Source organism: Triticum dicoccoides, chromosome 6B (assembly GCF_002162155.2).
Source record: "Triticum dicoccoides isolate Atlit2015 ecotype Zavitan chromosome 6B, WEW_v2.0, whole genome shotgun sequence".
In the NCBI taxonomy this organism is placed as follows: Eukaryota; Viridiplantae; Streptophyta; class Magnoliopsida; order Poales; family Poaceae; genus Triticum; species Triticum dicoccoides.
The window spans coordinates 723,831,348-723,852,517 of record NC_041391.1 but is presented as its reverse complement, the minus strand read 5'-3'; the positions used below and the strand labels follow the sequence as shown (position 1 = coordinate 723,852,517).

General features: G+C 44.6%; 3 protein-coding genes across 4 annotated transcripts; all 3 read right to left on the bottom strand.

Annotated features, from left to right (window-relative positions):
* Positions 1 to 938: 938 nt before the first annotated feature.
* On the bottom strand, positions 939 to 6,370 carry LOC119325892 (U-box domain-containing protein 24-like). Its single transcript, XM_037599615.1, has 4 exons — positions 6,133 to 6,370; positions 3,397 to 3,943; positions 2,959 to 3,268; positions 939 to 2,563 (listed from the first exon to the last, which is right to left on the bottom strand). The coding sequence occupies exons 2-4, from the start codon at positions 3,934 to 3,936 to the stop codon at positions 939 to 941; spliced, it is 2,475 nt and encodes an 824-aa protein (XP_037455512.1). The 5' UTR covers positions 3,937 to 3,943; positions 6,133 to 6,370.
* A 950-nt stretch (positions 6,371 to 7,320) lies between these two features.
* LOC119325890 (alpha-1,3-mannosyl-glycoprotein 2-beta-N-acetylglucosaminyltransferase-like) lies at positions 7,321 to 12,048 on the bottom strand. Of its 2 annotated transcripts, XM_037599613.1 has the most exons (18): positions 11,896 to 12,048; positions 11,643 to 11,726; positions 11,464 to 11,539; positions 11,144 to 11,206; positions 10,927 to 10,961; positions 10,783 to 10,859; positions 10,452 to 10,497; positions 10,300 to 10,362; positions 9,597 to 9,663; positions 9,445 to 9,513; positions 9,286 to 9,355; positions 9,039 to 9,100; positions 8,864 to 8,954; positions 8,676 to 8,769; positions 8,485 to 8,547; positions 8,365 to 8,403; positions 8,112 to 8,282; positions 7,321 to 7,925 (listed from the first exon to the last, which is right to left on the bottom strand). In XM_037599613.1, the coding sequence occupies exons 1-18, from the start codon at positions 11,962 to 11,964 to the stop codon at positions 7,815 to 7,817; spliced, it is 1,350 nt and encodes a 449-aa protein (XP_037455510.1). In that variant the 5' UTR covers positions 11,965 to 12,048; the 3' UTR covers positions 7,321 to 7,814. The 2 variants fall into 2 exon arrangements, with proteins under 2 accessions (XP_037455510.1, XP_037455511.1); XM_037599614.1 differs by lacking the exon at positions 10,927 to 10,961 and having other exon boundaries at positions 10,783 to 10,888.
* Positions 12,049 to 13,111: 1,063 nt separating this feature from the next.
* LOC119321317 (disease resistance protein UNI-like) lies at positions 13,112 to 19,398 on the bottom strand. Its single transcript, XM_037595053.1, has 3 exons — positions 18,896 to 19,398; positions 16,420 to 17,646; positions 13,112 to 16,334 (listed from the first exon to the last, which is right to left on the bottom strand). The coding sequence occupies exons 2-3, from the start codon at positions 17,617 to 17,619 to the stop codon at positions 13,698 to 13,700; spliced, it is 3,837 nt and encodes a 1,278-aa protein (XP_037450950.1). The 5' UTR covers positions 17,620 to 17,646; positions 18,896 to 19,398; the 3' UTR covers positions 13,112 to 13,697.
* Positions 19,399 to 21,170: the final 1,772 nt, after the last annotated feature.

Here is a 21,170-nt window from a genome sequence, read left to right as displayed (position 1 = left end):
AAAGATTGCAGGGAGATGACTCTTACAGGACCAAGAGATATGTGCTTGTACATTGCACAAGGTAGTATAAAATTCACCTCCTTGCACTTGTGTTGTGCCACATTTCTATCATCGGCTTGGAGAAAAAATAAAATAGCACTTGTACATTGCAGAAGGTACATGAGCAACAAAGAGCCTCATAAACAAGCTCACAAGAAATGTTGCTAAGAAATGACTCCACAGTACCAAAAGCTATGCATAGGAATAGCACTTGTACATTGCACAAGGTACAGTGGAGTCCATTATATCATCGGCTTAATGGCAATCTAAAATCCCAGTACACCCAAAAGGTGGTCTCTTAGTACCACGAAAAATTCCATGTCTGCATAACATCAGACACTAAAATGACACCTCTAGAAATATGTCAGAGCAAAAATAAGAACAATGAAACCCTGCTAGCACTGGCTTAATACAAGCGCATCATCTAGCACTGGCTTAACAAGGCAAAAGGAAATCATCGGCTACAACGAAAATGCACACACAAATCTGCAACTCTGCAATAATCAAGCAAATCTGCAACTCGAGAGTGTGTTTGTAGGCAGGTAGGCAAGCAATAATCGACAGCAAGATGCCATGTACACATTTTGTCATCTCTACATACATCTTCATCATCTTTATTATCAGGGTGCAACTTAACAAATCATCACCATGCATCACATGTCTTCAATTGTGAGAATTTGATCAAACCATTGATTGTAATAATCCCTGTGGTTGTGATTGTCATAATACTTGATACTCCTACGTACCCTATTAATAAACATGAACAAACCAATAAAATCAAGCTACATACACATTTACATCCATCATGCATATATATTACATACACAGCACAGCACCAAAAAACAAGGTTCCAATTTCAAACACAAAGGATGGCAACAACAAGATGATGGATGTCATGTTCATGGCCGGCGTGCCTGGGCATGGAACGCGCTGGAGAAGTTCGGGATCCTGTCCAGGTGCCGGAGGGCGCGCTCGGCGGTGTGCCGGGTGCGCGGGTCGCCGTTGCGGTACGCCTCCACCAGCGCCGACGCCACCGTCTGGTCCGCCGCCACCTCCTGCGCGATGTCCTCCACCCGCAGGATGCGCTCCACCACCCACACCGCCCGCCGCCGCAGCGCCTCCGTCCGGTTCTCCACCAAGATGTCCACCACCGGCCGCAGCCCGTCGGCATCCCCAAGAACCCCCACACCCTCCGCAGCCTCCACCCCGTCCCCCACCAGCGTCGCCAGTGCCGCCAGCGCCGCCTCCACCACCTCCGGGTTCAGGTGGTCCAGGCACGCCACCAGCCGCTCCACCGCCTTGCCTCCGGCCCCGCCTTCAGCTAGGCAGAAGCTCTCCCGCAGCGAACAGAACCCACCGTGCACGCGGCACACCCCCACTGGACGACCTGGAGCAGCAGCCGTCGACGATGGCACCCCGAAGCACGCACACAGGAAGCTGCCGGAAGGCGCTGGCGGCGGGGGGTCAGGGATGACCGTCAGGTTCCTCGTCTCGAGGGACAGCTTCTCCAGCGCCATCGCCGAGTAGAGCTGCACCGCGTCCTGCCCGTTCACCTGCACGAGCTCCACAAACAACGGCGCCAGGGCGGCCTCCCGCGCAAACTCCACGTACTCTGGCGCCTCCTGCAGCATGCACGTCAGCCTGTACATCACCTTCACCATGCCCTCCGTCAGCGGCGTCGTGTACCGGTTCCCGCGGATGGCGCCCCGCCGGAGCTCTGCCAGCTTCGTGCTCAGCGTACCGAACGCTCCCAGCTCAAACAGCTGCCGCGTCAGCTTCGAGTCCCTCTCCGGGAGGTCACCCAGCAGGCCCACGGCTGCCGCCTGCTCCTCTGTCACGCCACCACCACCGGCGTCGGATATCACCCTGAGCAAGCTGCTCAGGTGGCCGCCGAGGGCATCTGCGAGCTCGGCGCCCATGTACGGCGACACGTTGCGCAGGAGCTTGAGGGACTCGACGCGGATCTCCCGGTGAGCTGCCTCCAGGAACTGGATCAGGCTGATGGTCGCGCCGGAGCTCTTGATGGCCGACACCACGTCTTGGGCTGTGTCCGGTGAGCTGGTGAGGCCGACCAGGACGTTGAGAAGCTTGCACTCCACGGCAGGGCCGGTGTTGCTGATGAGATGGAGCAGGCTGTGCACCACGTCCTCGGACAGGAGCGTCTGCCTGCCGGCGTCGTCGAGCGGGATGGAGCGGAAGCTGGCCCCAGAGGCGACCAGGTTGGCGAGGATGGTGGCGGAGACCTCCTTGAGCCTCATGGGGAAGTGGCTGCTGGCGCCGACGGAGAAGAGGTCCTTGACCAGCGGCGGCAGGATGCCGGCCTGCAGCAGTATCTTGGCGCTCAGCTCGTTGGATGACATCTCCCTCATCGCCTTCAGTGTCGCCTCCCTCGCCGGCAGGCCGCCGGTCTTGATGATGCTCACCAGCAAAGTTCCAACCTGCTCCGCCACCACCACCTTCACGTCGTTGGCCAACGCGAGCTCCCCGAGGTACTCAACCATGGTAACCTGCACCTCAGGCCCTCCTGCATTTCAAAAAAAGCTCATCTAATTAAGAGCACTGAAACGGTCCATATATCATTTCCAAACTAATTCCCTTTCTGCAGTTGTTCAAAACAGAGACCTAGAGACTGAAATGGTTTATGTTATTTTCAGATTTCCTTGTACAAAGTTCTAGTTCAAAACAAAAGACCAGCATGTCAGAAGGTTTCAGAATTCACAGAATAGAGAATACATGGTGAAGCAAAAATGAAGATCCTGATGCAGTTTGGTGAGGAGAATGTACCAGTTCATATTATTTCCAAATTAAAATAATCCCCCTTTTGCAGTTCAAAACAGAGGACCAGACCGTGAGAAAGTCTCAGAATTAGCAAAACTATAATAGTACATGATGAAGCAAAGTGAAGATAATGATGCAAACCTTGAAGCAGTTTGGTGAGGAGAGGCTGCAGCCTGCCATTTTCAGCCATTTGCTTGATGTTAGTGTCATACTTCTCCAGATTCTTGAGCGTTTTCTCTGCTTTCTCCACGGCCATCATGTTCTCCGACTTGCTGCTCCCCATGCCAACCAGCAGCAGTATGGCCCCATAGACCGCGCCGATCCTTTCGCACACGGGCTCATACTCCGAGAGTTCATACAGCAGGGAAACCGCAAGCTCCCTCTCCTGGATATGCTCGTTCGACAGGAACTTTATGATCGTGCGCACCGTGTCGCCCTTCCCCAGCTCTTCCTGCAAACATATACGTATAGTTACTTACTTGAATAGCTAGCATATACACTGGACCAACTGTGGAAAATCCATCCATCCATCAGGAGTTCAGGACTTGAGGAGGGAAGGGAAGGTAAGAAAAGAAGAACCTTGTTCTGATCATTGTCCTCGACGACGGTGCGGAGGACCTGCAGGGACTTGAGGCGGACCCTCCTGCTGCTGCTCTTGAGCAAGTCGGCGAGCGTGGATATGATGCCCTGGGCGCGCACGAGGTTCTTCTTGGCGCCGCTCCGCTGGCATATCTGCGAGATGTAGGCCATGGCGCGCACGCTTTCGTCCTCGTCGTCCTCGGGGTGCAGCCTGAGGGCGTTGCAGGCCTTCTCAAGGTCCTTCTCGTCGTTCCTGGCCCTCCACTCGTCAATGACGTTGCGGAGGGCGATGCTGGGGTTGATGTCGGTGGTGCGGAGCTCGCGCTGCGTGAGCGGGCAGGTGGGCCTGCGGCCGTTGTCGCGGCACTCCCTGAACCACTTGAGGATGGCCTCGCGCTCGAATGTCTGGCCGGTCTCGATGGTGACTGGGTCCTGCATGACCTGCTTGGTGAGCGGGCACATGAAGGCCTCGAACGCCGCCTCCTGGTACCCCTCCGTGGACTGCTCCTCCAGCTCGCCGTCTGAATTCCGGGCCATCATCTTGCAGCTGTTCAGTGCAGATGCCACACGAGTCAGATAACGAATTGCGAGGTACATATGGTAAGAATTAATACTGGCGGCGTAGATACAGCAACAGCAGCAGAAATAGCAGTGGTGCAGTGAACTAGTAGTTTTGGCAATATATCTTGGGTATATATATTGTAGGAAATAATTAATATTGACATGAATACAGCAGCAATAGCAATAAGATTTTGTGAAGTCGAGATCCTGGGTATATATATATAGATTGTAAGGATTAATTAATACAGCAGCAGCAGCAATAGCAATAGTGCAGTTTGTGGAATTTGAAACTAAGATTGGGGCTGGTGATGGACGGAGCATAAATAAACATGATTAAAGGGGGAGTTCTGAAGGACCAGTGAGTGAGCTAACTAGACATATGCATAAAGGGGAGTGTTGAGCAAACTTTGGAGAGGTGCCTGTAACCTGAATATACACTTATTCCCAACTTATGGATAGGTGAAGATACACTTGGGGAATATAAATGCTAAGATTTAATATCGGCATAGATACAGCAGCAGCAATAGCAATGTTCACTGAATTTGTTTTGGTAAAGTTGAGTTATCTGGTATATATAGCGGCATAGACACCTTCAGAACGCTCCTCCTCTGTCACTGATATTTGTTGTGAATTAGCAGCAGTAGCAATAGTGCACTTAGTTTGGTGGAGTTGAAACCAAGGTTGGGGTGATGGAAGGAACACAAACATGAGTAATGAGTAAAATCAGAGAGTTAATTACTACTAATTGGCACCAGTGAGCTGAGTAGGCAGTGGATAAAGGGGAGTTTTGGAACAATCTTTTGGATAAAGGGGCGTTTTATGACCTGAATCATACATACACTTGTTACCCACTCATGGATAGGTGAAATGCGATGATACTGATGGTTTATCAACATGTACACGGCTGAAAATGAAGCAAGTCTTTGATATATGGAGGAATGAATAAATGACAGAAAGGGTGAAAGAGGTAGGATTGAGAAGCAACTTGACAGTGACCACCTATCTACTAGGAATGAATCAAGGCCAAGGTCCAAAACTTTAAAGTGAAAACTACAAACTCACAGTGATGCGTGTGTCCAGTGCAAATGCCACACAAGTCAGATAACGATGTGGATGGGGAATACAAACAAAGGTTAAAATTGCATAGATAAGATGCAGCAGCAGCAACAGCAATAGTGCAGTTAGTATATGGTGAAGTTGAAAGCATGTCAGAATGGTGATGGTAGGAACACCAACATGATTAAAACCAGAAAGTTAAGTAACTAGGCCGTTGATAATACTCCGTGTGGTGTGCATCAAAATATAAGACGTTTTTTGATTTGACACTTTCAGAAAACGTCTTATATTAAGATGCAGAGGGAGTAAAAGGGAGTTTTGTTGAGCAAATTAAATTTTTGGATAAAAGGGTGCCTGTCTGTCTGTATGTGAATGTATGAAGACTTGCTTGGTGTCCCAGCCCAGGCACTAGTGGATAGGATAGGATAGGATAGGATAGGGTAGGGTAGGTGAAAGTAATGGTGTGACCTGTTGTGTATTGTACCAGAGCCTATGTTAAAGATGAATGATGAAGCAAAATTGAACCTAATATACTGTGTTAAAGATGAATGATGAAGCAGTTTTGATGGAGCAAAGAAGAGAGAGAGATAAAGAAATGGCACAAGGATGATATGGGAGCAGGTGGATAGTTCAAATCAATCAGTTAAGCTGCTGCTACCTATGTATCTAGTGTAGGAATTGGGTACCTATCTAGAGTGAGAAATGGCCTATCTATATATGTTTGTGGAGAGGATATATGGCATACATAAACATAGGTGAAACGAAATGAGATTGAAATGAAAATGATGATAGATAGGTGTAGTGCTTATCTGAATTGAATTACAGAGCCTACATACAGCTACAGGCCTAGAGATTGACCTTCCCTTGAGGTAGTCAAAACTAAGTAAGCTGCTGCTGCTGCTACCCTACCTTACCTAGGAATGGAATGGAATTGAATTGAAGGTCCAAACCTAGAAAACTTGTCCTCAACCCAATCCAATACTAGAAATCAAAATCAATGGGGAGGGCAACCCAAAATCAATGGGGAGGACACTCTGATGAAGCAGTAATATTTGTTTGGTGGTTGCGGTTGCAGCGGGGGATCATCAATTAATAAATAAAGAGCAGAGCGGAGCAAACCTGATAGAGATGATGAGGTGGAGATGGGCGGAGGGAGAAGAAATCGATTTCTTTCTCTTCTTTCTTTCTTGGATCTGCGCGGGGGCGGCGGGGCGCAGCAGCAAGAGGAGAGTCGGCGGCGCGTCCTCAGCAGCAAGAGGAGGGGAGGACAAGGAATCAATCAAAGTCGCAGGCAGGCTGGGGAAGAAGAAGAAAGAAGCAGCTCTTGTGTGCTGTGCTGTGCTGAGCTGCCTGCCGACGACAGCTCGAAAATGAAATGAAAAGAAAGAAAGTTGCTCTTTTTATTTCATATTCATACTGCCAAAGTTACTACAGTAGTAGTAGTAGGATCCGACTGACTGACTGAATCCACCACCACCAAATGCAGATGCAGATGCAAATGGAAATGGAAGACCAGGCCCCAAAACCAAAGCAAAGTTTGCCGTTTACCCTGTCCCAAGGTCAACAACAACAACGACTCAACCCAAAATCAATCAATTAATCAATCAACCATCTTTCTTTTTTTCCTTTATTTCTTTCTTGTTAATAATAAAAGAAACTACAAGAGCAGTCTTCTTTTTTACTGCCACACAAGAAACCCTCTTTCTATCTTTCTTTCTTTCCTTCCTTCTTCTTAATTTAATTTTACTCCACCACCTACTAACCTCATTCAACTTTACTACTACTACTACTACTACTACTACTACTACTACATCCCTCTCAAAATGTAACACCTTTTTAGGCTAAAATAAGGTCTTACATTTTGAGATGGAACTAGCATATATAAGTAAAAAGAAAAAAGACAAAAGTTGCATATATGTGTGGCTGTTTTAACAAAAGTCAAATAATTGATGGCTGGCTGGTTCCTCTTGGAGTTGTGTTTTGGTCAACTCAAATAATTCTACTTACTAAGTAGAATGTGCTACCTGGGTTCCCTTTTCTTTCCTCTCTTTATCAGCCAATAAGTCTAATCACTGTCATTATCTTCTTCTGCATTAAACATCATCAAATGGATGGGACTTGATCCATTCCCACCTACCTCTCTCTAGTCTTTGATCCATTCCAACCCATTCCAACCCAACTACCCTACTACCCTGCTACACACACTGACAGAGACAGAGACAGAGATATACATATGAATATTGCTGCCTAGACTGGACTCTTCTCACATGGACACACAGCTTCAAACTTCAAAACCAGCATAACCAATATTCAAAAACACAAGCAACAATTTTCTTCTCTTCTCAAGCATAATGCCATGTCAGCTAAAGGGAACCATTATACATATATTCTTGTTAGATCATCATGTAACTAGTAAACACACTCACAAACTTGCTTCAATACAAACAAACCCTTCAGCTAACTACACACACACACACACACACACATGGACATGGATGAATGAATCCCAGCCAAATAATGTATCTCTGTCAATACATCTCTACACCCTGCGCTCTTCTTCCCTTGCTCTTACTCTACTCTATCCCATCCTCCACTCTGGATGAACAGCGAAACCCCTCGAGACCTGACTCGAGGGCGAAACAAACACCCCTCATCCATCCATCCATCCATCCATCATAAAAAAGGAAAAATATCCTTGGCAACTGTGCATTCAATTTGCACCCGTCATTCAATGTTTTGCTACATCAGGGCGTCAACTTCCCCACGTCGTCGACAGATTTCCCCACCTTGGCAACGCTAAGCTAAACCCCGAGTTGGCCAAGAGAGTCGGGGCCCACCAGGTATATCCGTCTTCGGCTGCTCTTGTACCGGAACACCACCACGCCTTTGTAAGCCGCCCGTGGGACACCGTCCTGCGAAACAAGGGCAGAAAAAACAGAACATGAGCCGTCATGTTTTCTACTGGAAGACTATAATACTCAGATTGTTACGCATTTCCTACTAGAGCAAAGATCAGTCTTCAGACGTCACACAGAAACTGTAATTTGGCTCACTTGACAATGAAAAAGGTTAAGAATTGGATTGAGTTAGCAAGGAACCTTCCACTCTTCAAATATTCCAAACTGACGAGCTATACGCTCGAAGTCGCCCTGATTGTCATACTGAATCCTTACGTCCACATCCAGATTGTGAGCCTTCAACAGAGCATCGGATCCATGCACAGGTGTGGCACTAGCCACGTCTTTTCCAAATTTGGTCAGAAACTTGTCCTGATGCCACCAGCACAAGTATTAGGCACGCCCTTATGGAAACAGCAACTTTCTCTCTGAATAACAGATTAATAATCCTTACCTCCTTGAGGTAGCTCAGGTCCTCGGAATTCCAGTCAATCTGTGACCACAAGAGGGGCACAAGTAAGTCTCAAGCAACAAAGAGCTTATAAAATTTAAACACATGGGAAGATCTGCATACATGAGCATCATTTAACTTGATTGGTTTCAAGTATTGATCAAAGAATTGTCCCATGCTTGATCCCTGGAACGGAAGAACAAAAACCCAAGTGTAAATGCCAGCAATCCAGAACCAATGGCTCTAAATATTGAAGGGCTAAGATATTGCTTATTATAGCATGTGAAAATGCAGTCATAAATTTGCCAACATACATGCTCGCCAAAGTTGTATGTTCTGCATACTTCTGGCCGAATAAACTGCCGATCTCTGTGTACCTCCTTTAGCCTCACCCAGTCATCCCAATAAGTAAACTCTTGTCAAGGAAGAAGCAGATGATACAAGGTAGTTAAAAAAGTATACATATGCTAATGTAAGATTCAGTAGGCAGCAGTAAGGATATGCTTTGGGCCACTTTGGTGACAGCTCCATCCATGTTGACTTCGTTAGCATCCATCCAAGCCCAGGAAAGAAGTCCGAACGGTAAAGAGCCTCTGCAATGGGTTATGTAGAAAAATGAGTATCTTTCCCTATTAATGCGGAAATAAAGTTGAACAGAGGCCTATCAGAATACTAACTTGGGTCATAAACAAACTGCTTTTGCCCATTGTCATTCCAAGATGAAACAGCCATTATCGACCTTCAATGCCACAACGACAACAATCACAGTAACATAATTAGACACACCTGATATTACTTCACTGTCTTGCCATGTACTCCCTCCGTCCCAAAATGTAAGACGTTTTTTGGCTCTAGTGTAGTGTCAAAAAACGTCTTACATTATGGGACGGAGGGAGTATAAAATAGAGTACAGTAGTAACATACTTGTCAGTGTCAAGTAATTTCGCTGCAGCCTCGAAGTACTCAAAGAAATCTGGGGCGATCTCCATGTCATCTGTTAACCAATAAACCATGGAAATGAGATGGCATGCGGAAAATATCAAAGAACAAGACAGTCAAAGAATCATCAAAAAGAAATCAGACCTTCCAGAATGATTACTCGACGAAAATCATGCTTAATGAATAGCTCATCCAAGGCCCATTTATAGTGGTCTGAGTTAAGAAACATCATTAGGACAAGAATCAATCATATCATCAACTCCTAAGAAAACACTCATCAATTGAGGACCACCTACTAGCTATCTTGTAATATGCAACGTTTTCTCCTGGTCTTTCAGTGCGCACAGGCTCAAGATCCACATGCTGCAACACATCAAAGGCGAAAAGAACACTGAGTGCTAGCTAAACAAATCATTTGCTGGTAGCCTGCACTCTTAGAGAAATACTGGAAACGCTATGTAGAGAAGACTGAAACTCGAAAAGAGAATCATCCAAATTCAGTAACCTCCCCCCACCCCCCTCCCACTTCATTGCATCGTTTCCTTGAGGGTAGCAGTTCCCATCGATGTTGTACCAGGGGAAGACCATTTCATGTTTGGACCACTGATATCACTGCATCTGACATCTACGTACATAACCTACTTTCCCAGTACCAAAACAATCTAGTGCTCTCTTAAAAAGCAGCACATCAAGATGCCATAAGTGAACATGTCTCCCTTGTGGGTTGTGGCTAAGCCATTTTGCTGTTGGATTAGTGTTGCTCTGATATGTCTCAAATACAGTCCTACCCCCATCTAGATTCGCTACCACCTCTCGGTACATCTCCAGCTTCTTGCAGGCCAAATTTTTATTTCAATTTTTGTACTTATATGCCTACTTGGTATGAGCAGTCATGCATGACATGTAGTATCAGATATGCTAACAATATTACAAGAGAAACAGAGTTGTTCGATTCTATCAGGCAATTAAGAAGCATAAAGCAAGTGTTTCTTTCCGCACCTGCATAAATGTTATTTGAGTGTAACTCAAAGCTTTCTTTTTTACTTCTCCATTTGTTCCATCCTGCGATTGGAAGGAGCAGTGTAAAAATTTCCTTCCCACACAGTTAAAGATACTGAAAACAAGAACTGAAATTACTACTACCAGAGTACCTGTGATATAAACAGTGGGAACTTTGAAGCAACTGCTTTCTGATACCTGGAAAAGATATTGTCCATCATTTATTTTGTCAGGAAGACTGTTCTACAAACTAAAGCTACATGGATGTAAAGGGAGCAAGTAGGCTTCATAATCAGATTAGAGAGTAATTCAGCCACAGTTTCCTTAAGAGATGTTGTATGATTGGTGAGGTTGCAACTTGATTTCACATATAACTGAGGCACATGGCATCAACTGAGTGGGCTCTCAGGGAATTAAAGGAAACAGTCGACATTAAAATTTTCTTGTTTTGGGAAATGAAGGAATGGAGAAAACAGAGCGTACTTGAGGATAGATTCGACTGTCCTCTGCAAATAGTCTGGTCGATTGCAAGCCATTATGACAACAGCGGCGACAGGAACCTGATGTACAGAAAGAGATGAGGTCGATCCTGTAGAGCAATAAAGGTTAGTAAGATGACATACATACCACGTTCTTGTTTGTTAAGGTCTGTAAACTCCTCTCTGCATCCAAAAGAAATGATAAAAGTAGAGTTAGATTCTTCAAGTTTTTCCCGATGTCTCGGTAACATTTCGGCATCCAGCCCAAACTGAATGCGTTGCACTAATTGTTAAACTCAATACCACCATTTATTGCAGTGCCATATTTAAACAATATTCCTACTAAACAATACTTGCATACTTACTTTCAAGATCTTGGATTAAAATCTTGAGCTGCACGCGCTCCTCGTCTTGGCGTACCTTCATCTCTGTTGCATCAACGTACAGACAGGGAATAATGTTGAGAAGTGTCAGCAGACGCGTTACAGTCAGGTTATCGGCGATCGTAGTTGAGATGAGGGGGAATTTCATAATAGAGCAAGGAAGACAGACACCTGCCTATCTATGTTGACAAGTACATTAACTAATTATGTGTTTGGAGCATTTGAAGCTTGATCAAGGAACAGCATCAGGAGAGACAGAATTGTGAGAGCAGACTGGAAAGCTAAGGTGTAAAAGTAGGTACCTTCAAGTGCGGCGATCTTCTCCTGCTGGGCGCTGACCTGGTCGATCATGGCGTGCAGCTGGCTCTCGCATTTCTCCTTCAAAAAAAGTGCAGGGCAGCGCAGCGGGGAATGAAATCAATTAGACTAGAGAGCCTACTCTACTCAAGTCTAGGTAGAAAAGAAAAGAAGAAATCCTTACTGCTTCCGCGAGGCGTCCGGCGTCTGAAGAGTGGGAATTAGAAGAAGAAGAAGAAGAAGAAGACTGGGCGGAAAACAGCCGCACCTGAAGACAAGATGCAAACAGGGGAAGTCACAATCGAGGAAATAGGATTATTAATCTGATTTGCGGGTAGGTGGAGCAGATCCCCCACCGGCGAGCCCGGATGGATCTGGTTCCACGGCGGAGCGGAGCAGAGGAAAGGAAAGGAAAGGAAGGGAAAGGGGATTCTTACTTGGATGTAGATGAAGGCGACGGCGGCGGCGACGAGGAGGAGGCGGATGTCGCAGGGGTTGCGCGCCATCGCCGGGCCGGCGGCGGCGGCGGAGCAGGGGAAGAAAGACGACTCCTTTGCAGACTGGCTGACTTGGGATTGGGATTGGGAGGGAGACTCCACGGCTCTGCTCTGCTTTTCTTTCTTTCAGTCAAGGAAAGGAAAGGAAAGGAAAGGAAAGATGAGATTTTTACATACAATGACAATGACAATGACAATGAGGGAGGATGAGAAATTCACACTCATCACATGAAGAACCTTCTCTACTTTTATTTACTACTCCAAGGCAAGCAGTCACCAAACAAAACCCCAACCATCCATTCCATGCCACCACTATACCAATCTAGTCACAATTACATAACCTATGAACAAATACTTAGATACAAGCTTTTTAATTTATTTATTTTCACACAAAGACTCGCAACAAACAAACACGTCAAAAGCAAAAAAAATCACTAAGACCCGACGCAAGTCTTCATCTTGGCCACACCAAACCTCTTGAATCCCCGCTCCACCTATCTGAAAGACGACATGAGGTACGTTCAAACCCACCACGACATGAGTCCGCCATGTGAGTGTGAGGACTGGCACGGGCATCGCCCTCATCTTGGTAAGGAAACAATTCATTGTTGCCGCTCCAGAAATCGTATGTGCATGAGCCCAAAGCAAGACGAAGAAATGCACTATCGTGCTTAACCAGGGCCACCCGTATGGAGCCCGGATCAAGGCGACACAAACACCAAACATCTCGATCTGCATTTACGAAATGTCATCATAAAGTCTTTGCAGAAAACACCATGTTACATTTGTTTTACAGAAAACACCACGTCTTGTGTAATCATTTTGCAAAAATCACTGATCGGCCGATCTATCTCTGTTAAGTGAGATTATGACAGATGGAGCCCGCCAGTTAGGCTGACGTGGCACAAAAATTTCACACCCTTACATTGAATCGTTTTGCTGCACATGGCCCCATTTGCAGCGATGCTACACCCACGGACCTTTACTGGCTTATTACTTGTGATTGGATTAAGGCGGGAGGGCTGGCCTACCCGGCGTCCGTTTATGAGTGTAGCATTTTCGCCCCATTTGTCAGTGTAACCCTTCTCTCTTTAGCATTTCATCGAGCAGCTGGAGTGCAACAGCAGGCGCGGCGAGCAGCAAGGCGGGGCAGCGTGAATCCCCACTGGATGCTCCCCTGCCTCTTCCTCCATTCTTGAGGTCAATCGTGATGGACTCCTGATTTCTCCCTGAACATATATGTTGCTTGTTGTGCAGCAGCATGTGGGTCGTTGAGGTGGGTTGTGGCAAAGGAGCTACTGCGGTAGGGCGGCGATGGCAACTGCATCAACCTCTACATGACCAACATCCAGCTTATTTTCACTTGGGAGTAGGTGCTGCTGATGTCATTTGAATTTCCAAGCAATCTCGCCCTTTCCAGGTGACAATTGGGCTTGACATTTCTGTTCCGTGGAGCGCAAGAGAGCTAGCTAGCAACACAGTTCCATTCCTTATCTGAATCTGATCCTCTCCAATGTTCCCTGAATCATTTGCAAGCTACACAAATTTCAAAAAAAAATAAAATTGCAAGCTACACAAATTCAGCTGCAATAATTTCTCTTGAATATTTCCTACGTACTACAATTCTTTGCTAGTTGTGTCTTAACTTGACACCATGAGTGTCCAGGCCAGGAGAAAGCAACATCTACCACATCATGTAATGGACTAACTACTAATCGTACAAATCAGCTTCGTTGAAATTTTTAACCCTGATGTCGTCTGCCAAATTTAATATAGGGTTCCAGGATAGTTTTGACACCTTCTTCGCATTCTAGTCTCTCCCAGCATCTAGCATCATCAAACCGTAGCTCCTTCAGCTTTGGTGGCAAACTGTCCGACCGGAAAGGAAGCCTCTTCAATGCCAGACTACCTTCAAGCTCAAGTCGCTCTAGGGATGGGAATTCCATACCATTGTCCCCAATAGTTTCCAACGATTCGTTATAAATAAGAAAGAGAAGCTTGAGGCGAGGAAATGTTTTTGTCTTGTCCTGTCCGTTGCACAATCTGTCACCATGGCATCTCATAAATGCTTGCACCATGCCGTCACAGGAAACTATATGAAGTTGTTCAAGGCGAGGCAGATGCATAACCCAAGAGAGGTGCGATAGATGTTGGCACATAAACAATTCCAAATAAGCGAGTCTTGGGAATATAAATGATGGAGTTGCTCTTATCTCTCTCAAGGATCTCGTCATAGTTAATCGGATGTTGGTGAGAGCACCAAAACGATTGCTTGGTTGTTCTGTGTCATGTTCTACTGTTATTTCTCGAGTGTCGATTTCTTCATTGATATCTTGTTCAAGAAAATATCTTTCTTCATTGATATCCAGTTCATACAAGGTCCTTTGTGCAAAGTCGGTTGATAAAATACGAGTGAGTGCACTTACGTCATTTAGAGCCAAATATCTAACAGGGAGGTTTGCCGCTTCTCCTAGTGACTCAAACTGAGCTAAATCTCTTACCAGAATACCAAGCGCTTTCAACTGAGGTAGGGTGCCCAACTCTCGGAATAGGAATAGGGTACATTCTCTTAAGAGACTCCTCAAGTCTATTACCTGCAATGCTTTAAGTCTAGAAATGACCCCAGCTGGTATTCTCACGTAACCACCACCAGACTTTAGGTACAAGAACTTGAGGTTGATAAGATCTCCAAAGGATCGAGGCACTCCAGTTTCCCCAAATACATTTTCTGACAAATCAAGGTATTCCAGGTTTACCAAGGAACATAATTCTTCCGGTATCCTCTTGAGGTTGTTTCCGCTCAAATCCAGATATGTCAGTGAAGTGCAATTCTTAATTGCTTCAATAATGCTTTCATCCAATCCGTTGTTCCGAAGGCACAAGATCCTCAGCTTTAATGGATCAAGATTAAACCTGATAGGAATTCTGTCGAAACTCAAGGAGATGCACTCAGCTTTGTTCGAAAGGATAATAACTTTTTTGTCTCTGTCACCTGGTGCCGCCACAATCCATTTGTCATTCTTCTCACCACAGTCACAAGAAATCCATAAAGCCATATCACGAATCACATCATGCACTTTAACAGAACCATGTGAATTTTCAAAGGAAGATCCTGGGCGAACATCGCTGCTCTCTAGCAAACATGCAGCTGTAAGGTCAGCTATCAAACTATATGATTTCCTGAAGGAATATTCTATGTCATGCTCATTCACTAGACCTGAGCCCATCCAACATTGAGCAAGGTCAACTTTGCGAATCTTCGCATCCTCTGGCCATAGTACACAAGTCAAAAAGCAATCTCTTAATGTGTCATTTCTTAATTTGTCATAACTAAACTTTAGCTGCCTAAAAACATTAGTTTCCATACCCAGTTCTATTGGGTCTTTGTCCTCAGTGCAGCATGATTGTTTCATATATTGGATGGCAGTTTCCCATTGATATTCATCTTTCTGATACATTGCTTTTCCAATAGTTTTCAAAGCTAATGGCAAGCCTTTCAGTTCCTTCACAAGTTCCCTAGCAAGATCTTCAATATGGGGACTAGAAAGAGTTTTGGAATCAGTATTTTCTTCAAATAGCTGCCATGCCTCATGCTCCTGTAGATATGCGACTTTTAACTCTTTCTTCACCTTCATTTGGCCGCAAACTTTTCTTATTCTTGTTGTTAGCACCACTTTTCTACTGAGTTTGTTGGCACTTCCAAGGGGATATGGTATTCCAACATCTTCTAGATCAATTTCATCCCATAGGTCATCCAATAGTACAAGAAAGCTTTTCGTCTTCATGTACTCATATATGGTACGACTTTTAGAACCACTACTTGGCAGCTTGAACCTTTCTATGATTTGCGACTGGACCTTTTCCACTGAGCACCCTCTAGAGGCAGTGACAAAGAGAACAAAATTGAAGTCCATGCCCTCTCCAAATGAATTATTGATGTTTTTGAGAAGATGTGTTTTGCCGACTCCACCTGGACCCCAAATTCCAATCATTCCCACTGTGGGTTCATCCTTAATGAAGTGGAGCGCATCTTGAAGGTTAAGGTTCTCAGCTGACATAGATGAACCAGGCATCTCTTGGACAGGAGGTGGCATTGACTCAACAACAATAGTACTGGGACAAGTACTGAGACATTCTTGAACCTCGCGAAGCTTCTCAGATGCCAGCATAGTAACATCCATCTTCAACTGCCTGCAACCGTGAGACATCACTTGTACATCATGAATGATGTTATCCACTTTTTGCAGCCATCTTTTCGCCTCATTCGTTGGTGTTTTATTATGTTGTAGCTCAGCATCCGCGATCTCCCGATGGACATCCTTCCCCTTGGCATTCAGGTCTTGTGTTGCATTCTCGAGATTTCTCACAATCTTTTCCGTCTTCAAGGACAAATTACACACATAAATAGTGTAATAAATATTCAAAACGACAATATGAAAAATGAGTGTTGATATAAATACTTACCAAATTTAATGGGTCGTCGCCCCTTTGAAGGTTTGCTCTCCTTACGGCATCAATTGCGTCCTCCCACCGCCTTTCATCTCTTATTCCTTGCATTACCTTCCCATAACGTATCAAATCTGATGGCAGGCCTTTTAGTTCTCTTACGAGTTGCTCTGCAAGGGCCCCGATGCCGGGATCAGAATAAATATCATGCGCACCAAATTCTTTTGCAAACAGATGGCATGCTTCATGCTCTTCCAAATCAGGCACTTGTATGTACCTTTCTACATCCATCAGATGACATATGGATTGTGATATTGACGTGACTACCACTTTCCTCTGCACCCAGCGAGAAACTTGCACAGTGTCCACAACTTGCACATCTCCAAGAGGATATGGAATGCCAGCTGCTTGAAGGTCTAGCTTCACACGAAGGTCGTCCGCCAGCAGCAGAAAACTTTTTTTGCTGAGCAGTTGAGATATCCTGGTAGCTTGAGTTGCCGAATCAGGAACCGTGTCTGTACGGAGCCTGCTTACAATTTGAGCTTGTACCGAGAGCTCACTGGAGGCCGTAACAAAGATGACAAAATCAAAGGGGCATTCCCCAAGAAATGAATCGTTCATCTTCTTGAGAAGCTGTGTTTTCTCATCTTTATCTGGACCCCATATTCCAATGGCTCCCACTGCCTCAATGCACCTGAGAGCATTGTTGAGAGTATCCTCTCTGCTTGGCGGAAGTTGAGAAGAGTGGGTGGACAAATCTATGACACGGGGTGGAGGTGGTACGCGTGTGATATTATCGGGTTGAGGCGTGCTACTGATATATGTTCTCACAGCATCCACCTTCTCAGCTGCTTCCTTGCTGCTCTTATAGTTTCCCCAGCAATTCAAGGAGCAGGAGCACCCAAAGATTCTACAGCTCTGATCAAAAAAAGACTTGCGGTTTGCCTCTTCTTCGGATATGGCTTGCTTCGCCCTTTGCACCCAATCCTCTGCCTCTTTTGTTTGTATCAAGCCATTCATTTCGCCATGTGTAATTGTCTCTTCGATACGAAGCAAGTTGCCTTTCAAAGTCTCAGTTTCAGTCCTATGATTCCTCACGTTTGTGCGAGCGGTGAAGCAATACGTGGCATTTGTGGAGAAGAGCGTGTAGAATGGACTTATGACCGTGCTGACAGTATTTCCGAGCAAAGGACCAAGCGCCGGCGCCTCAATTGGCATTTTTGGCACTTGTTCGAAGAATCAGTACTGCAAGACAGACAATTGTTGTGTCTCAGTGATGTACTGTATATGGCAAGGAAAAACACCAATCAATTAAGTTTATGAAAAGCATAGGCTACATGCAATGGCAGATGGAGCGCAAGCTTTGAGATGTTGAATACTCACAAATCTTGTGTGATTCTCTTATGTTTGAACTTGTGCAACTTTACACTGTTATACTACTTGTAACCCAATATATCTTGCGTGATTGTATATGCTAACAGATCCCTATGAAGAACTTCTCTATATGGAAGGTGTATTATATACTTTCTCCGTCCGGAATTACTTGTTGGAGAAATGGACGTAGTAATTCCGGACGGAGGGAGTATATGACTGCATCAGAAAGGAGTTGCGGAAATATGTTCGATTGTGGAGATTTGTAATAATATACTTCCTCCGTTCCATAATGTAAGATGTTTTTTAACTCTAGTGTAGTGTCAAAAAACGTCTTACATTATGGGACAGAGGGAGTAATCGATAAAATCGCAAGAAAGTGCTTACTGTGTCTCTTGTATAATAATTGCAGGTAAAAAAACAATCTTAATATATATGTGTTCTTCCAGGAGAACTAATCACACAAATGAAAACAGGGCCACGAGAAGATCATGTTTGAGTTTTGTTTCCGCATTCAGATTGGACACCGATGTTAGACGACGATGGGATATCTTGTGTGATTCTCTTTGAACTTGTGCGAGTTTATATTGTTATACTATTTGTAAGAACACTGGATGCGTCCAAATCTATCTTCTGTAATTGTACATGCTAACAGATCCCTGTGAAGAACTTTTCTAGCGACTGATTAAACTATTTGGGCCATTCGGTTTAAAGAACTTTTCTAGGAACTGACAAACATACCAAAATCTTGTTCTAACAGGAGTTAACCAGTAGAGCCTAAAAACTTGAAATAACTGTTCATATCAACAAAATAATTAAGGAGTTAACAAGGGAGCATTACTGAATTACTTGGTAACAATAGTTTTTTCAACAGTAGCGGACAAGTTTTTATCAGTTTTTGGGCAGAAGCATATTGAGTATCAAGAGACTAAGAAATTCATCAAAGGGAGAATTATCTGCTAGCATAAGACGAAGTAGAATATATATCACGCTCTATATGGATGATGTACTATAACTTGAGCTATAGCGGATTGGAGTTCTGGAAAAATATGTCCGTTTGTTAAGAGGTTTGAATAGATAAAAGATAAAGTTATAACAGATAAAGTTGCAAGAAAGTGCTTACTGTGTCTCTTCTTTTATCGTGGAAGAGCCCTTCTCCGGAACTTGTTTCAGAAGAAGTATAAGGTTTTGACACAGAAAGAGAAGAGGACACAAATGAAAACAGGAGCACGAGAAATTCTTCTTTGAGTTCTGTTTGTGTATTCAAATAGAACAAGCAAGACAAGGGTGATTCACGTTCAATCGGAAATAAAGTTGTGAAAGCAAAGAGTAGCAAAAACAACAATGTCCTTTACTCTATAACCTACAAGAACGCGCAAAAAAGTTTTGTTTATTTTGAAATCTTGGCAAGAATGGCAGGAAAATTGGTAAACAGAAGTAGAATGCGGAAAGACTGTTTTTTTGAGTTTGTTTCTCTCTTGATTCAGAAATAAAACCTATGCATAGAAGCTTCAAAGATTACCGAACCTTTTCTTTCTGTTTTCAGAAAAGGGCAGAAATGAATGGAAACGAAATCAGGATGCAGAAGAAGAACCAGAAGAGGAGAGCTGTGGCAAAGGAGGAAAATGGTTGTGGGAGCTGTGGAAGATTGTGATTGGGAAGGGATCCCTTGGAAGTGAGGGAGAGAATAGTCAACAACCAAGCTGCAGAAAACAAAGCATAGACTAGTTCAAAATTAAGACGCTCAATTATTGGCCATTAGTTTATATCAACTACGTACCAGCTACTCCAGAAAAATATTTGTGCACTGCCAGCTACTACTCCAGAAAGCAACTATAGAAAAGCTAATTAAATTGGTTGGTGACAAGGATGTTTATTTCTTTTTGAAGGCATTGCCGCGGAAGAAGTCTGACTTTCATCCGTGTTAATTTTATACCTTGTAATGGTTTGGTCGAAGTTGCCTTTGCTCTATACTTTGCTTAATAATAATAATTTATAAAAATGGTTATGTGCATCGCAAAGATGAAAATGCCGAGGATTCAGCCTCCTTTTCCAAAAGATATGGTTGCTCGCTCGAAACCGATCAAAACACACATCTCCATAAAGCTGTTTCTAGATAAAAGGCCGAAGGCCCGACTTTAAAGTAATAAAGCCAACACGCAGCCAACAAGTAGCATACATCCAAGTTCAAACATCCAAGACTAACAGAGGCAAAATTTCGTGTTTTGACCCTTTTGGCTAACAAATTCAGGATCTGACCCCCCTTTGGAAAAAGTTCGGGATCTGACCCCCAGATCCCGAACTTTTTCCAGAGGGGGGTCAGATCCTGAATTTGTTAGCCAAAAGGGTCAAAACACGAAATTTTGCCAATACCAGAGGCCCAAGTACAGAGAAATAGAATCAGCCAGCACAGGAAAAAGAGCCGACAGAAGAACAACAAAAGAGGCTAAGGAGGTGACGATAGATCCCCATCTATCGGTGACGTGGCCGATCCGCATTCAGGCACGAAGTTGCCCTCTCTCGCACGCACGCAATCAGTGGCTCCACAACATCCTTGTCGCTCTCCTTAATCAATAATTTTCCCTGCTGCAAAAACAAATATAGATGAAAAATGCAATCAATCGGTTTGTTAGGAATGGTAAACTTGTTTCTAGTAGTCCACACGATTCAGCACATGATGGGAAACCCAAACCAGAAAAGCCTTTTGGTTTGCCTAACCAGAGAAAGGACAAGAGGCCGGAGCTCTAGCATGGAGTTCGGAGCCCAAGACACGCCAAGCCACTGACGAAAACAAATCCAAAACAAGATAGCGATGGGCATCGGAAGGACGAAATCACTAGTTAAGGAGTACTCGTCTTAAGTTGCGACAAGTGGCGCGCTGCATGTGCACCACTTGTCGCAACCTGTGAGTTTTTCCTTTTTTCGTAGATCACTTTATTCAAAACGTTTTATCTCTTAAACCGTGCGTCCAAATCTCGAACCGCTTTCGCCGTTGGATTCCTCGCGTCGAGATCTTCAAAACTAGATCCAATGTTGATAGATTTTGATGAACTTTTTTTCATAAAAAAACCAGATGAAAAAACCAAACTAGGAGCACAGGTTTTTTCCCTTTCCGAAAGAGGCACGTCCGTGCCTCTGACGAAATCATAACCGTGCCTCTCACGGAAGGAAAAAAGAGAAAAGACGTTTTTTTTTTCGTTTTCGAGGAGGCACGGCTGTGACTCTCGCGAAAGCACAACCGTGCCACTCGCGGAAGCAAAACCGTGACTCTCACGAAAGCACAACCGTGCCTCTCGCAGAAGCAAAACCGTGACTCTCGCGAAAGAAAAAAAAACAAAAAACGCATTTTTTCGTTTCGGAGGAGGCACGGCCGTTACTCTCGCGAAAGCACAACCGTG

Bases quoted from the DNA above. Each gene is read 5' to 3' on its own strand.
- LOC119325892 (XM_037599615.1), bottom strand. From the start codon at position 3,936: ATGATGGCCCGGAATTCAGACGGCGAGCTGGAGGAGCAGTCCACGGAG. The intron at 3,269-3,396 runs GTTCTTCTTTTC...ATATGTTTGCAG, and splicing joins AGGACAATGATCAGAACAAG to GAAGAGCTGGGGAAGGGCGA. The intron at 2,564-2,958 runs GTTTGCATCATT...TTTGAAATGCAG, and splicing joins CCTCACCAAACTGCTTCAAG to GAGGGCCTGAGGTGCAGGTT.
- LOC119325890 (XM_037599613.1), bottom strand. From the start codon at position 11,964: ATGGCGCGCAACCCCTGCGACATCCGCCTCCTCCTCGTCGCCGCCGCC. The intron at 11,207-11,463 runs GTACCTACTTTT...TTGATGCAACAG, and splicing joins GAAGATCGCCGCACTTGAAG to AGATGAAGGTACGCCAAGAC. The intron at 8,404-8,484 runs GTATGCAGATCT...TTGTGGTCACAG, and splicing joins TCAAGTTAAATGATGCTCAT to ATTGACTGGAATTCCGAGGA.
- LOC119321317 (XM_037595053.1), bottom strand. From the start codon at position 17,619: ATGCCAATTGAGGCGCCGGCGCTTGGTCCTTTGCTCGGAAATACTGTC. The intron at 16,335-16,419 runs GTAAGTATTTAT...TTGTCCTTGAAG, and splicing joins GCGACGACCCATTAAATTTG to ACGGAAAAGATTGTGAGAAA.